This window comes from Ischnura elegans, chromosome 12 (assembly GCF_921293095.1).
Source record: "Ischnura elegans chromosome 12, ioIscEleg1.1, whole genome shotgun sequence".
Taxonomy (NCBI): domain Eukaryota; kingdom Metazoa; phylum Arthropoda; class Insecta; order Odonata; family Coenagrionidae; genus Ischnura; species Ischnura elegans.
This window is the reverse complement of record NC_060257.1, coordinates 74,663,176-74,679,067: the sequence shown is the minus strand read 5'-3', so window position 1 is coordinate 74,679,067 and position 15,892 is coordinate 74,663,176. Positions and strand designations below refer to the sequence as shown.

At 37.9% G+C, this 15,892-nt stretch overlaps 1 protein-coding gene across 1 annotated transcript; it reads right to left on the bottom strand.

Moving 5' to 3' along the window:
* Nucleotides 1-3,520: 3,520 nt before the first annotated feature.
* On the bottom strand, nucleotides 3,521-15,059 carry LOC124169113 (hemolymph lipopolysaccharide-binding protein-like). Its single transcript, XM_046547607.1, has 3 exons — nucleotides 14,706-15,059; nucleotides 9,181-9,447; nucleotides 3,521-3,721 (listed from the first exon to the last, which is right to left on the bottom strand). The coding sequence occupies exons 1-3, from the start codon at nucleotides 15,022-15,024 to the stop codon at nucleotides 3,567-3,569; spliced, it is 741 nt and encodes a 246-aa protein (XP_046403563.1). The 5' UTR covers nucleotides 15,025-15,059; the 3' UTR covers nucleotides 3,521-3,566.
* Nucleotides 15,060-15,892: the final 833 nt, after the last annotated feature.

Sequence of the window (15,892 nt, the reverse complement as noted above, 5' to 3'; positions counted from 1 at the left end):
CAATTTATATACCATATCACTCCTTGCCATACCATTTGATTTACACTGTTTGTAAAATAACTGTCTGAACATTTCTGAACTCAATTTTTATTTCTTTAGCTGTAAATTTATCACGAAATCATAAATATCAGCTTTATCTTTTGATTCTTGAGATATGATGTCATTGATCTTGTTTGGTAGTACCTGGGTCAAATAAAATACTTATTGATGTTCCGGGATACCCACTCTATCAGCCTGCCTTTCATAACGCTCAAGGTTTAAAATAAAGTTTTCCATGGGAGGGTGAAATTTATTCATATATTCATTAAACCTATTTTTGAAAATATTCTCTGAGTGCTCTCTGTTTCCAAACCATCAAACTCACAGTTTGAGTTGATTTGGGAAAATGTTACATTCTCCATTTCTAATTGAAAACTCCTCTGTTTTTCAATGACTTCCCATTCTAATCTTCTCTATTCTATTGTTCCAATCATCTCTCTTCTGCCTACCGTTCATGTTCTAATCTTCTCTCTTCTATAAAAAATTTTTGCATCTTGTTAACAAATTCCTCATCATAATCTTTACTTTTTACTCTTGCCTGATTATACTCCAGAGCTCTAGCTTCCCTCCCCAGGTCAGCTCCTACTTTGAATGCGATTTCACACAATATGTCTTTTGGGACTCTGGCCAAATATGACATAATTAATTTTTTTAAAATAATCTCCAAAACAACTCACTATTATGTAATGTGAAAGTCCGATAACAGCCCTTAGTATAATATACCACCTGCCAAAAAAGGTACTCACCTGTTCCCATTAAGATGCCACGCCAATCATGATGATCTGCAACCTGTATACTTCTTCTGGAGCTTGACTTCTAGACGTCGAGACGGAAAGAAGACCAAGAGGTCTCAGCTTGCCTTGCATTTGGGCCCCAGAGCCATCAGGTGGCAAAAGGCATAAGTAATTGTGGGATAGTGCTGTTAGGGAGTCTTACAGGGGAAATGATGACAAGCAAAAAACTGTTAAACTAGAGATACACAATACAAATCACTGGCAGCTGTTGGATTACATAATCATGGAAAAATAACAAGTGCAACTACCTTTCATTTAAATGCGCATGCTCTCAATTTGTTTCCAAAAAACTGATCGGTTGATCTTACTCCTCATAATTGCTTCGGGGAAATACTTCCCTTGAAAATCATTTTTCAATATATTGGTTTACTCAGCAGTATCACCAGCTCTCCTGCCATTATGAGTACCTGGAGGAGGCAACTATGGTGTCACTATTATCCGGATATTTTCCGGACTTTTTCATAAAGAATTTAAAAAGATAACCTTGCATATTTGTAAGAAGATACCTAATTTTCCCATTTGGCCATGGATTATTAATGCCATAGAGAGAAATCTGAGGCATCTTAATGCTGAGACACATGACATGCTGTGTTCAGAAAACCTATATCAGACACACAGGCACATTAGAATACATTCTTTGCACCATCATCATAGCTAAAAGATTTCATACCCAAGCAGCAAAACTGCATTTGGTGTTTGTCAGCCCTATGCCGTCATTAGCTCATGGCCTGACATTCTCATAGCTTAGCTTAAAGCTATCAAGTGTGCACACCAGGTCGTAGATGGTGGGTTAACCTCTAGGTATATAGATTAGCTGCAAAATAAACGAGTTTACTTGTCCATACAGAGGGTACGGAAGAGTCTCTTGGGGGCTCAGTCCAGCAGTCATGATCCTGGAGACAACTCCACTGTCTCGAAAGGGTCAACTTGTCCTTTGATGATTGCCTTCATCAGGCCATGATACCACCAGTTGGCATAGCCAGGAATTTAGTTCAAGGGGGTCCAAAACCAGGGGGGAATATTTTTGAAAATCCGGGCACTATGCAATGGGTTTTAAACTAATTTTTACAATTTTCACAATAAAAAAAACTTAATTTGTTAAAGAAACATTTTGTAAATTCCTGATTTTTCAATATTTTGTTTTCTTTTATGAAGGACAATAATTGTGTTTTCATATTTCAGGGGGGGGTTTCCCCAGACACCCCCCAGACACCCCCCTGGCTATGCCACTGGATACCACATTATGTGGCTAATTACATTGGTCCATCTTCATAAGGTTGTCATGAAGGTTCTCTTCTCTCCCACTCTTTGTAGCACTTCCTCATTTGATTTATAAACAGTCAATCCATTTCACCTTCATCATTCTTTGGTTGCTCATCATTTTCAAGGATTCCACTTTTGACTTTCTGCGGCTATCAATATCCATACCTTGCTCCCATTAAGTAACATGCTATTTACATATCATATGCTTAATTACTTCCTAACTTCAATTACTGTATTCTCAGCAGTTAGAGGTTTCTTCTTTTCCTGGAAGACCATCTTTTCGTGTGTTATTCTACTTGCTATTTCTTTCTTGCTTCATCCATTGCGGATTACCCATATTCATAATAACATATAAGCTCTTTCACTACTAGCAAGCTCTTTCACTTCTCCAAGTCTTTGTATTCCTAGTTTAACATTTTTCCTGGTGTCTCCCTCTTTTGCTGTATACAAATTCCTAAATATATAAATATTCAATTGCTCTGTAGAATATTACATACTTTATCCATCTGGGGTATTAATAAATTGGAGCTGCTGAAAATAAAAGTAGTAGAAAAATAGATTGGAAAGTATTTTTTTTAAATAGTTAGTTGAAAACCTTGAACTGTTAATTGAATAATTATTGTAAAATTATGAACAGATTCCATTGCTACGTCAAATGACTATCCTCACCCTTAACCCTCATTACCTACACAGCAGAAATACGTCTCGGATACGTCTCTGAGGCGTCTCGAATATCACATGTTACGACTCAGAGACATTCTGAGAGCTTCAGAGGCATCTCTGAGACTTCTCTGAGATGTCACTATGTCCAAAAAAAATGGTCTCTGAGATGTCTCATGAGATGTCTCAGATAAGTCTCTGAGATGTCTCATGAGACGTCTCAGATAAGTCTCTGAGATGTCTCATGAGACTTAATACTATGTTATGCTTAAAATTTTGGCAAAAAAATAATTAAATGCAAATTATACAGTTATGGTCTACTTTTCTTGATCATTTTTAGTGACAAATTTTGTGATGGATGACCTTTTGAAAATAAGAAACCCATACTAAAAGTCGTGATTTTAATAATCAAAACCGTAGAATTGCACCGAAAAATATAAATGGAAGGCATTGATGGCGTTTGAACAGGTTTTTTTTAAATTCCTGAATGTCTCATGATTACATCTCTGAGACATATGCCATATTCGAGACCATAGTTAGACGTCTCTGAGAGGTTTGTAGCTATGTGGGTATTTATGCTTATCAAATCATAGGGGGGAGGAGGAGGGCACGGGGGGAACATGCCCCACCAGACCCTTAAAAAATATGAAAGGTTTTTAATATGGTCCCATTATCATTTCGTTCGTTTTGTATTATGAAGTATCCTTGTGCCCCCAAGAACAAAATCTTGGTGAGATTTTGGTAGAGTAACAGAAACAGTGAGGTAGAGAAACAACCTTTATATGTATTTATCAAATAAAATTTTGATGTTTATAGGTCATATTCACAAATGAAGGGTAATGATATTTGACAGCTGACGTCATTCATTTCACCATCACGGTTAACAGATCCACAGTCTTCCTCATTAGAGTTGTCTGGATTATTTGTTACCCATTTTACATATCCAGTTTTACTTAATGGCTCACCTGTAGGGAAAGGAGAAGTGTAATGTCAAGATAATTAAATATTTTCAATAGGTATGGCAATAAATATCCTGTCAATGATTCCCAATGGTGCTTTACAAGGAAATGAAATCTAAATACAATGTATAGTAGCATTTCTTGGTAATAAATGAAGATTGATATTAAAGTTTGGGTGGACTGCATTGGTAAACAGCCCTTCAATATTTAGCCTGAACAGGGTAGTTTCCTTCATCAAAGAAAACGAAAGGCATTGATTGCGATCCGTTACCCACCATTAGTGTATTCATAATATACTAATTATTTGGTTTTAGAAATGCCAGTTCAGACGAATGGCAATGGTCAATTTTAACCTCATTTGAAAAAGGCCAGATTGGCACCCATGTGATGCCACTCCACATGATGTCCCAGGGACCTATAGGTATAGTTTCTATATGAGCAGATAGGAGTTTTATATCGTCTGAGATTACCAATGCATGCATGAGGCACAGAGCTCAGGGAAACATGTCTTAGTAATCACTTATTAAAACTGCCTAAGGCCGGAAAGTTTCCTTCATTTGATAGGGTATCATTAATCCTTATTTAAGCCAAGCACTACTACTGCTACGATGCAAGCTGCTAGCAGGGTACTCTGCTACCTGCTAGCAGCTTGCATCATATCAGCGCTCAAAGCCTCGCCCCAAGGTCACCTCACACGCCGACAGCGGAAACCAGAATGACGTCACACGGTGTTTTCCAAGCATTCATACTTAGCCGTCGCGTTTTCCTGTGCATGAAAATTTTCACTTCATTTATGTAATTGCCAAAAATAGATATCCTCATTTAAAAATCTGAAAGCGTGAAATACATAATCCAGGAGTAATATTATTTTGATTCAGGCAATAAAAAAATAATAGGAAACCACCCTATTCATTAACCCTTTTGATATGGTGGAGTTCTCTCCTTAGCTTGACTGCTGTCCTGAGTCCAAATAGACTCATCCGTCTCCCCTGTATGGAGCGTTGACCCTTCCTAGTGGGAACTCCGCATTATCTCGGACTCCGAGGGTAGTTGGGCTCCCTCCTTTCGGGGTTTATAACCCTACCGGTGGCATCGCTTCACAGTTAATCATGCTTTGTTTACATGCATTAGCTATATGGATAATTGTTGCTTGCACGTAAATTGCAGACTTCCAATTGAATTCCTCGTTTTATTCTGAGAAATTCTTATCCCTGTTAAAAGTATTTGCTATATTAATGCATCTTCCTTTAATCATTCAGTCCCATTGTGCGTATTGAGAAGCCAACGGTCAACAGGTCTGGATTCTGATATGACATGAGCTCTAATATTTTATTAGGTCATATGCAATTGCTATCAAAATTGCTATCATTCCTTGTTTTATTCTCATAATAGTCAAATTTTGAACAAAGCTCTACTGTCAATATTAACGTATTTAATGCAGCAACAATTCACGTGTTAATGCTTATACTGAAATTAAGATATAAGTTAATATTTATTGTAGAATTTTGTTAAAAAATTGTAAACGCTACTCAAAAGACAGAGACTTCAAATCTTAGTTTATATTTTTTGAGAAAGGAACAAATATTTATTTCGAAAATTGACTAAAAGAACAATTGAATGACTGTGGTCCCTTATTACAAAGGGGTAATATAAGACAATGGGTCCAGTTACCTGCTCTCGGATTTTGATGGTATGGCCTAAGTCCCGCTTTGATGGGTCCTGAAACCAAGACTTCGCAAACCCGCAAACGTCATAAAAGGTAAGGAAACGTATATTTTTAGCGGTCATTCGTTCTCTTGCATAGAAAAGTCTCTGACGAAAATTTGTGGCTTTTGTTTCCCAGGTCAAGAAATGTCCTGCCACATTTTTTTGTCATTAGTAGCGAGAGGGTTAAATGCTGCTGTTGCTTTCTTATCATGAATTTATTGGCAGGGCACAATCAAGCTTCTGAAAAATTCAGAGCATTTTAAGGACAAGAATTTAAATAATTGAGAAACTCTATTCAGTCAGTTGCTAAGATAATTATGAATTAATTTCATGAATAACCATAATTATATTATCAAAATGATTTGCTGACTTTTGCCAGTAATGACATATTGATCCTGTAATTATTGACAAAATGAAGCATCCTTATCCCTGTTAAAAGTATTTGCTATATTAATGCATCTTCCTTTAATCATTCAGTCCCATTGTGCATATTGAGAAGCCAACGGTCAACAGGTCTGGATTCTGATATGACATGAGCTCTAATATTTTATTAGGTCATATGCAATTGCTATCAAATTTATTTTTAGCGATTCAATGAATAGAGTATATTTTAGTCATTGATTTTAAATGGAATTAGGAATCCTGGGCTATGGACTAGTCAATTTTTAATGTCCATTAGTTTTTTCAAAAAGAGTTACAATTTATACCTATTTATGTACTTTATCACATAGATGAATTGCACATAGGTTCAAGGGTACCCTCTACCCATAGCCATGACTTATGGAGAGTTGCTTAATTTGGATAGCATTAGTAAGGCAATTGCCTGTATAATGAATGCCATTTTATAACCCAGTTCCAATGAAAATGGAAGCTATGTTGGCTTTTGTCTCCAACATTATGTATTACGCTATATTCTAAGCAAAGGTAATCTCCAATCCTTTTCCATTCCACCTCACTGAATGTCATCATATCAATCTTTGATTATTCATTTCCTTTATTATATTTTTTAGTGAAATCTACCTCATTATTGTCTATGTATTTATGTCTCTTATTAATTGGCATGCTTCATCTCTACCTTCTAATTTTCTTTCTTGGGCATTGTAGACAAATATGTACTTGCCAGGATTTTACACGAAAGATGCTTTGAGGGCATTCGTTCTATGCCTAAAATGTTACCCACTTTCAAGAATCTTGTTGGATGAGTTTCTGGAGGCTTCTTTGAATCTGAATTTTCTCTTTAGGGTAAAAATAGGTACATAGTCGATGAGATTTCCCATGTCCATTTCAGCTTTGTTTTACACATGAAATTGTCATGTGGTCTAACTTTTGCCTGGATCCAACTCTATGACCTATCTGGTATTGGTGGCCCAAGGGGGAGTAATTAAAGATTACTCCTGCCAGTGCAGCTTGATACCCAGTCACTCACTGACGCTGTGGCCATCCAAAAGTAGTCATCAGTTCAAAGTGGTTTATAAAGTTTGTGGAACTGTGGTGTGTTTTTTGTTCTACCATGAATTACAGCTTATACCTTGTTCAAAATTTTCTAGGTGTAATGATAACAGCAATGAAGAGACTTTGTGACTTCCACAGTTTATTATCATGGAAAGACTGGCATCAGCTGTCAATCCATTTTCAAGAACATGCATTTGTTTCCACCACTGCATAGTATGCTGTTTTCATATCACTGAAAGTCCTCAATTCTAATCCATTTCACGTTACTGAATGTCATCATATCTTTCTCCCATCATTCATTTCCTGTAATACTATTTATTTTTTGAGCTTAACCTACCTCATAATTGTCTGTATATTTATGCCCCCCATTAATGGGTGTACTCATAGGCAGATTTAGAGGGGGGAGGACACGGGGGCACGTGCACCCCCCCCCCCAGAAGCTCAAAAATAGACAAAATTTTTTTTACAGTTATCATTATGTTAGTTTTGCTTTGTGTATTACGGACTTATTGTGCCTCAATCATTTAATTTCATATTAAAATAAAGAGAATATTTCGTACTGTAATTGTATCTTGTTTTTTATCTCAAGTATGAGAAGATCGCTTGCCTGCCAGACCCTTAGCCCCCCCAGAAAAAAATCCTGGATCCACCCCTGGGCATACTTAACATATATATTTATGTACTTGAAAATGGTTTCACAGTCAAATCCGGTCATTCTACGCTAAATAACCTGTGGAGGTCACAAAGTCCCTTCATGCTATTATGGAGCACTTCCACCACCTCATAGGCTCCAAATTCGAATGGGGCATCCATTAATTATGTGAGGCGTTTGCGGGAATAGGATTAAGCTGATTCTCAACCAATCTCATGTGGAGGAGAGGGAGGGTCCTGGCTACTATCACATAAATTTTGTCCTCAAGAAACAGTGAAGTAATAGGTTCCACTGGAAACAGTTATTGAAAGTCACATTGACATGTTGGTTCCAGCAATGGCGCAGCAAGGGTTGGTTATGGGGGATAATACACACTCCAGAGCTCCGAGAAATTTTTAAATTTAATACATTTTGCTTAATTGGATTTATATTTCTTATAGAAAAGTGTAAGGATGAATGAAATATCCCTCAGAAGCCATAAAACTCACCATTTTGAACCATTTATCTTAAAATTTTCGTGGGGCGGACCCCCGCACCTCCTGCTTACCCTGGCAGGTATTCCATACCCCCCAGGCCCCTACTATTAGTTGCACCCAAAACCCCCCTCAGCCTTAATTCCTAGTTGCACCTCTGGGTTCCTGTAGTCAGTCTTGAGACCATGCATGAGTCCCCATGGACTGAATTAGGATAAATATTCTTAAACCAATTTCATTAGTTTTCATTTAAAAATTATTGTTCAATTTTTTCACTGTGATTCTAACGTACAATCTTAGTAATATTGAATGCAAGCATGGACGTACCCAGCGAGGGCCAGGAGAGGGCAGCCTCCCCCCCTGAAGCGAAAAATTGCAAATTTCTTTAAGGAAAAAAAATATTTTTTCAAGCAAATAAGTTTGAAAACTAGGTAATAAAGAGCTGTCGCAGTTACCTTAAAATGTTGATTTCATTCATCTTTTCCACGCTTAAATCTTACCTACAACTTGAACAACCATGGCTTGCCCCCGGCTATTAGCCGAGGCTACCAGACGCGCCACCGGTGGCGTGTCCGGTGGCGCGTCTGGTTGCCTCGGCTAATATGGGCCTGAGCAACCCAAGGTGGAAGGTGCGGTTGCGGGGCTAAGGGGACTGGTTTCGGTGGAAAGTCTGGTGGCGCGTCTGGTTGCCTCGGCTAATAGGACTCATTTGATTCTATGCCCCACGACTGACCAGTTCCACCGGACGTGCCACCGGTGGCGCGTCTGGTTGCCTCGGCTAATAGGGGCCTTAGTTTTGATTCTTGGTATGCCCTTGAATACTAGTCCTAGCTAATCATAAATAAAAATAATTAAATAAAATGTTTATATTACAAATCTATTGCAATGAAGCATAGATTATCGTATTTCAAAAATATACATTTCGAACAACCTCATGTGAGATTAGAGGGAGGGTGTCAATCCAAATCTCACAATATCTCACTAAGGGCAAGAGGGGTGCAAAAGTCTCGAAAATCGCCTCAGGTAATCAATGGACACCCCTAAATTGGTCAGATGTATGTTTTGAAGCTATTGGAAATGGTTGCTAAAATGGCATTAGTTTGAATCTGATTATGCATTAAAGAGACAATGAATAAATATGAATTAAATGAAATATAAAAAATGAACATCATATAACTTACCAAATATTGTAATGAATTCACCTTCTTTGAACCTATCATGAATTCCAATATAAGCAAAATTATGTTTAAAATTAGCTGTGTGCGGGTAACGACTCCACAACTGATGTGTCACTTGTGACTCTTCTTTTGAATTTATGATTATCAAATGGCCGCCTTCCTTGAAGCATGCTGCATTTGCGCTGTCAAAATTTGGAGCACCTTCTTGGTGAAATTTGTAGTAGCCAATTCCTGGGAATAACTCGAAGTCGACCGGAATGGCCGGTGGAACTGAAAATTTAGTTTAATAAAAAAAGTTTTTTCATTGCAGTCTCATTTATTTTTCTCTCTCTCTCTCTCCTATGATTCTACTTTTGAGCCATTGAGTAAACAATGTCTCATAAAAGAATAAGAAGTTGTGGTTGATGGTAAAATTGGTGAAATTCTGAAACCAGTGGCGTAGCCAAGGGGGGTCCAGTGGGTCTGGACTCCCGCAAAATATAAAAACACAATAATTTTCCTTGTTAAAAGAAAACAAAATATTGAAAAATCATGAATTTACAAAATATTTCTCTAACAAATGAAGTTTTTTCGATTTTGAAGAGGTAAAATTAGTTTAAAATGCATTACTTAGTAATGCAATTGCTGAGGTTTTAGGTGAGATGGAGTGGAAACGGTACATGACAAAGAAGCTGGAGCAATTTCCACAATTTTATATTTATTATATGGCCGGTTTCGCTTTAAGCATCATCAGGTACATATAATAAGGTGTGCAAATGCTTAAATTGGCCTATTAATATTTATTTAAGCCTATTTAAGCCTTTTCACTCCTTGTTATATGTAGGTACCTCATGATTCTCTAACTGTAAGTGAAACTGGTCGTACAATAAATATAAAAATGTGGAAATTGCTCCTGCTTCTTTGCCATTACTTAGTACCCTGTTTTCCAAAAATTTTCCCCCCTGGTTTTGGACCCCCCCCCTCACTACCCCCCGAACGAAATTCCTGGCTACGCCACTATTTGAAACTATTGTCTTTTATAATCACCAAAGATATTGATAATCCTATCTTGATCTTACTACATGTGAAGAACTTGGACTGGTGACTAGATTTGATATCGATGAGAGCAATGTTGATATTTGTTGTGTCGGTGAGCCTTGTGTTGACAGTGTAGTGGCTAAATATGAATATATAAATGCTAAATTGTGCGAAAAATCCACAGAGAAAAAATCATTCGCCTTGACCAGGATTTGAACCCGGATCCCTCGATTTCCGGCCGAGTGCTTTAGCCAGTTAAGCTACCAAGGCGTCATTCTTCCCTGTGGAAATTTGTGGACTATACCGGACAGTCCGGTATAGTCCACAAATTCGGGTACCAAGTTTAGTTGGCACAAATTCCAAAAGTATAGTCCAAAGATCCGGGTTCGAATCCAGGTCAAGGCGAATGATTTTTTTCTCTGTGGATTTTTCGCACAATTTGTGCATTGCGGATGACTCCCGTAAAGTTATCACCGTGGCTAGTCCCGGTATACTTGAAATATAAATGCTAATAAAAATGCTGGTGTAGCAAAGGTCCCTGGCACCAATTCTATTCATATTTAACCAGGTGCTCAGCAGGTATGCCACCCAGCCCTCAGAAAATCAAATTCAATAAATGTAAAATTGAAATCAACACTTAATAAATAAGAAAAAACACAAGATTTTTGTGAGAGTTGAGGTATAGCACCCTGAATTTGTGGGTAAGTAATGTGGTCATTAATTATTAACTGAATGGCAAGTTAAGACTCTGCATTGCCCATCTGATTTGAATATGGATATAAGGCATGAGCATTATCACATCTCTATGAAATAAGTGAAAAACTGTGTCATTAAAGGTATTATATAACCCTTTAGCTGCGGAAGCATCAAACTATTGCTGCCATTGTGTGCAGGACATGAGCTGAGAAGACATTTTTCCATCGACCCCAGGCGTGTGTCTTGTAGGTACTGGGCCCTCAAAATCCGGAACTAGTGGTGTAGCCAGGAATTAGGTTCAGGGGGGTCCAAAATTAGGGGGAAAAGTTTTGAAAAACAGGGTACTAAGTAGAGGGTTTTAAACAAATTTTAATGCTTTTCATAATCAAAAAAACTTCATTTGTTAAAAAAATATTTTGTAAATTCATGATTTTTCAATATTTTGTTATGTTTTATGGAAAAAATTAATTGTATTTTTATATTTCGGGGAGGGTCCGGACTCCCCGGACCCCCCCCCTGGCTACGCCACTGTCTGGGACTACCCACCCTATCCCCTGACGAACGACCATGAATGTAATGTAATGTCCTTGGTAATTATGCAGGAATGGAAGACCCACCACCGATAGTATAAGAAAGAGAGATAAGTTTCCCTGGCTAATGGACTACAGCAAGATTAATAAATTCCTAGGAAATACAGGGATTCGTGGGTTGTTTTCATCATGAATGCCCGACAGAGAGCAGGAAGCTCTCTCTCGGAGAAGGAATAATCCAGATAGGGATCCTCGTGGTGAGGGTGCCCAGTCCTCGAAAGACGCCTTTGTGCTCTCTGCCATTAGGTTTGGCAGAGTTCAAGCAACCACAGAAAGGATGGCAATAAAACCTTAAGGAAAGGCTGCCAATGGTATGAAAATCTGGTCAAATGTCGAAAAACGTTTGCAGACCGTTCGAAAACGTTCCCACCACCTAAGGCTTGTGATATTGCTTTTCCATCTTGTGGTACTCCATGCCAAATAATTCATGAGAATATCCTTTTAAATTTATAGTGACATAACTAGGAATATGCTCTGGGGGGTGGGGTTTGGATGGCCTGGGCTCAGACCCTCCCCCCAGGCAATGGGGGAGGGTCTGAGAAAATATTTGAAAAATGACATGCGTGGAAAAATATTTTACATAACTTTAGAGCTAAAAATTTAACTTTAAGTAGATGCAGTTATTAAATGTCAAAACTAGACAATAGTTTCAAATATTTTTTTTCTGAGGCATATCTATCCCCTCATCCCATAGTTAAGCCACTAAATTCATATGAATATACCTGCTATGCAGATAGAGTATGGTATTCTGAAGTTTTAATATCTTGCCCTAGATACGGTCAAAGCAATAGGCCAGCAGGAAAGGGGGTAGGCATAACAAAAAGAAATTTGAAAAAGTCATGGATGGATTAAAAACACCATCACCTAGCATTTACCCTTAGAGAGAGGGAATGTATGGTACGGTATTTCGAGGAGGCGACCGACAGCTAAGGTCATTCGCACCATGAGGGAAGGGTATGGAAGGAAGGGTGGAGAGAAACCCGGCTCTAAACGCGAGGCGCCAAAGGGACCACGGCTCAGCGTCTCATCCAACCGATGGAGCATTGCGCTTGAAATGCCCTCCACACAACATTCAAGCAGGGATTGGGTATTCTCTGAAAATTCTCTGCCACCACCGGGATTTGAACCCAAGTCCACCAAGTAGGAAACCAACACACTAGCCGCCATACCAACCTGATCCAATGTGGGAATGTTTTTTATATGTTTGGCACGTTGACTGTGGCATTTACGCAAAATTGTTATTGCTACCTGGATGTCTTGCACTTGGGCACCTTCCCTATCGCTATCCCTATTCCTAGGATTTCTAAGGGGCTTAATTCTACCAGACCAGCCCTCATAGCAGGGGGTGCCTCCTGCACTGAAGTCTCTTCTGCACTAGCTTGAACTCCCGCAGCCCATGGGTTAAAGGAGTATGGGAACATTGCTGTTCCAAGCATGGGGGCTTAACCATCAGAGATTCTTAGCGGTAGGAAAATATGGTGAAAACTCCCTTTGTAAACCCTTTCCCTTCGGCACCCACAATTGGGAAACGTTTTCCGTGCTACAAGTAGCAGAAGGATATTTTAAACCTCTCTGTACGGAGGTCTTTTTTGGGGAGGAGTTACCCTGGTATTTTTGTTCCTCAGATTTGGGACCCAGCTCAACAGGGTGCCCGTACCTTGCCCAGGCTACTAGACTACATCCTCTAACCCTATCATAGCACGAATCCATGGTCAACGTATTGCATAACCATTGCTTTTTTCAACCAAAACATTGCATTTGATTTGATTTTCAATTATTTACTCTTCTAATAGACCTACTAGCATTTTTAAATCATTTTGGAAATTTAAACGGGTTTCTAGTGTTAATAACAACAAAGCTAGTAAATACAAGGTAAAAAGGTTGTATTTCCAGAAATCCATTATTTTTACCACTAAAATTTCTTTTAAATATTACTTATGCACAGAACAAAACGAAAAATTCACTTCAGAGTACATATAAAAAAATTGTAGTATGCAACAAAATATATCATTGAAAAAACTATTGACTCTATAACCACTTCCTATTACGTACTCTTGCGGTGAGGATGATCATAAATGAGTGGGAGGGTCGGGCTTAATTGCTGAGGAGTGGCCCTAAGGTCTCGCTAAGCTGGGTTTCAGGTCAGGCCTGAATGAATCCGACAACTGCTACCTCAGCAGTCACTTCCTTTCCCTCACGTCGGCTATAGCCAACGTTTGGTGGTTTGTGTTGAAAAATCTGCGATAGCTATACCCAATGTCAGGTCTTCCATGTAAGAAAATGCTTATCAGCTCCACCCGACATCCGGTGGGAAAAGGTTAATAGAATCATTATAGCCCAAGGTGAAGAAGGAGGCAAATGAATAGTTGGTAGAGCAACAAAATAAAACATAAAAAAGGTATACTATTTGCTGTAAAAGGAGGGAAATGGATTACAGTTCAGGTGAGAGTGTAGCAGTAACATAGCATGACTCCCTCATGAAAAGTGGATTAAGGGAATAATTCTAAGGAAGCATTGTACACCCAAAGCTCATTTAGTTCAAGATGGGAAAGGAACAACGATAAGATGTACAACAAAACATTTGTGTTAATCCTTCACACCATGTGAGAATGTGGATATTGAATATATTTTTAACCCTCTTAGAGCTATCCTATTTCCTGGGGTACTTAAGAGAAATGCAGAGGGTATTTTCATAAAATGTAGCAACTAGGAAAAAAAAACAATACAAAGCTATTTTTTTGCATATCCATATGCATTTTTAAAAATTGATGTGGTTAAACTGGTTAGTATTGACAAGATATTTTTACATTTAAGGAAATAAGTTATGGCAATGTAATAAACTATAACAAACTAAATAATGAACTATGTAAGAGCAGATATATTGGCCCTCAGCACTTTTCACCTGAGTGGCAAAAGTCAACATATTGACCAGCCGCTATAAAAGAGTTAACCATCAAAATGTTCTTGAACACAATGACTTGGTGAATGATGAACCACCACTAGTAGCAAGTAGGGTTAAGGGCAGAAGAATTGTAAAACCTGCCGGGAACAAGGCCATTTACCAATGTTATGAAAATGGAACATGCGCAGAATTTCAAAGGATGACAGTTACTGATAATATGTATGAATTATAAATGGTGACCTTTCCTGTTCACCAAAATACTTCTTCTGATCATTACCTAATCGGTTTCTATGGTACATGCCAGAAGTGATTGATATATTTACCTGTGATGATAGCTGACAGATGAATTGATTTAATTCCGCCATACTCAGTAAATTGGTTTTCAATGTCCACTTTCCAATTGTCTGGTAAGTTCATCGATGACTTGTCCACTGTTAAATGAGATACGGAATGTCCCGTTTGGTTCTTCTTGTTTTCCAGAGAAATTTTCAATGTTCTGTTGGTAGCTGCATAGTTCTTGCCTTCCACAACTTGAATTCCATCCAGAAAGCCTGCCAAGAATGCTAATGAAAAGATCAGAAGGAAAGGCCAAATTTTCATTTTTGTGTATCTTTGTTTAGAATTTGAAAACTGGATGAGCATGCACGAATGATTTGAAATTATATAACTTGTCTTTAAGAGCTCAGTTGATTTTATATGTGCTAGCCATATCTCTAAATGTGACATTTTAATGCCTTATCTTTTTTTAGAAGTGGGGTATGATCATGACACAGTGACCTGTATTGATGTCCTATTATGCCCTTTGAACTGGCCCATGGATGTTATCATCCCAGTACCAATAAATTCTGCTGGCTTGTGTGATCAAAGTGGTTTGGTGAAGACAAAATTATCAAAATATATGTATCATGTGAATGTTTGAATGAACTTATGAAAATGAATTAAATTTATATTTCATAATAATAAACAATTGCTGCCAACCAATCTTAAGATTGAATATCATAGGAGGAGGAATGATATTAATAATTTATTTTTCCAAAAGACACTGCACAAAATATAAGTATAAAGTAAGTGCAGGGCCGGATTTACCCAAAGTTACCCGTTGGCCTACAGGCACCTCTCCTTTGAGCACCCATCCTCACTTGAGCTCCCCTTCCCGATTTTTTTGATATGACATAGCTACTCGCATGAGGTAAGGTACTGAAAAAAAGGAATAAACAGATATATGGCTGTTAGCGTAAGTTTATGCTTGAATTTTAACGCAGGGAAAACATATAAAATTCTATTTTAAGAAACAGCTTGGAGTAAAACTATGTATATGAAACAGTTTAACTTTTATGCAACTAAAACACTTTATGAATAACCTTTCCAAAAATAAAGCCTAGCCTTAATTCATACAACAAAAAAGAAGAGTAGACTTCAAAAATAAAAACATTACGTGCTACTGTAACTGAATGAACTGCGGTAGCACGAAATATAATATAAATTAACTAATTTTAAAATGGATGAAGAG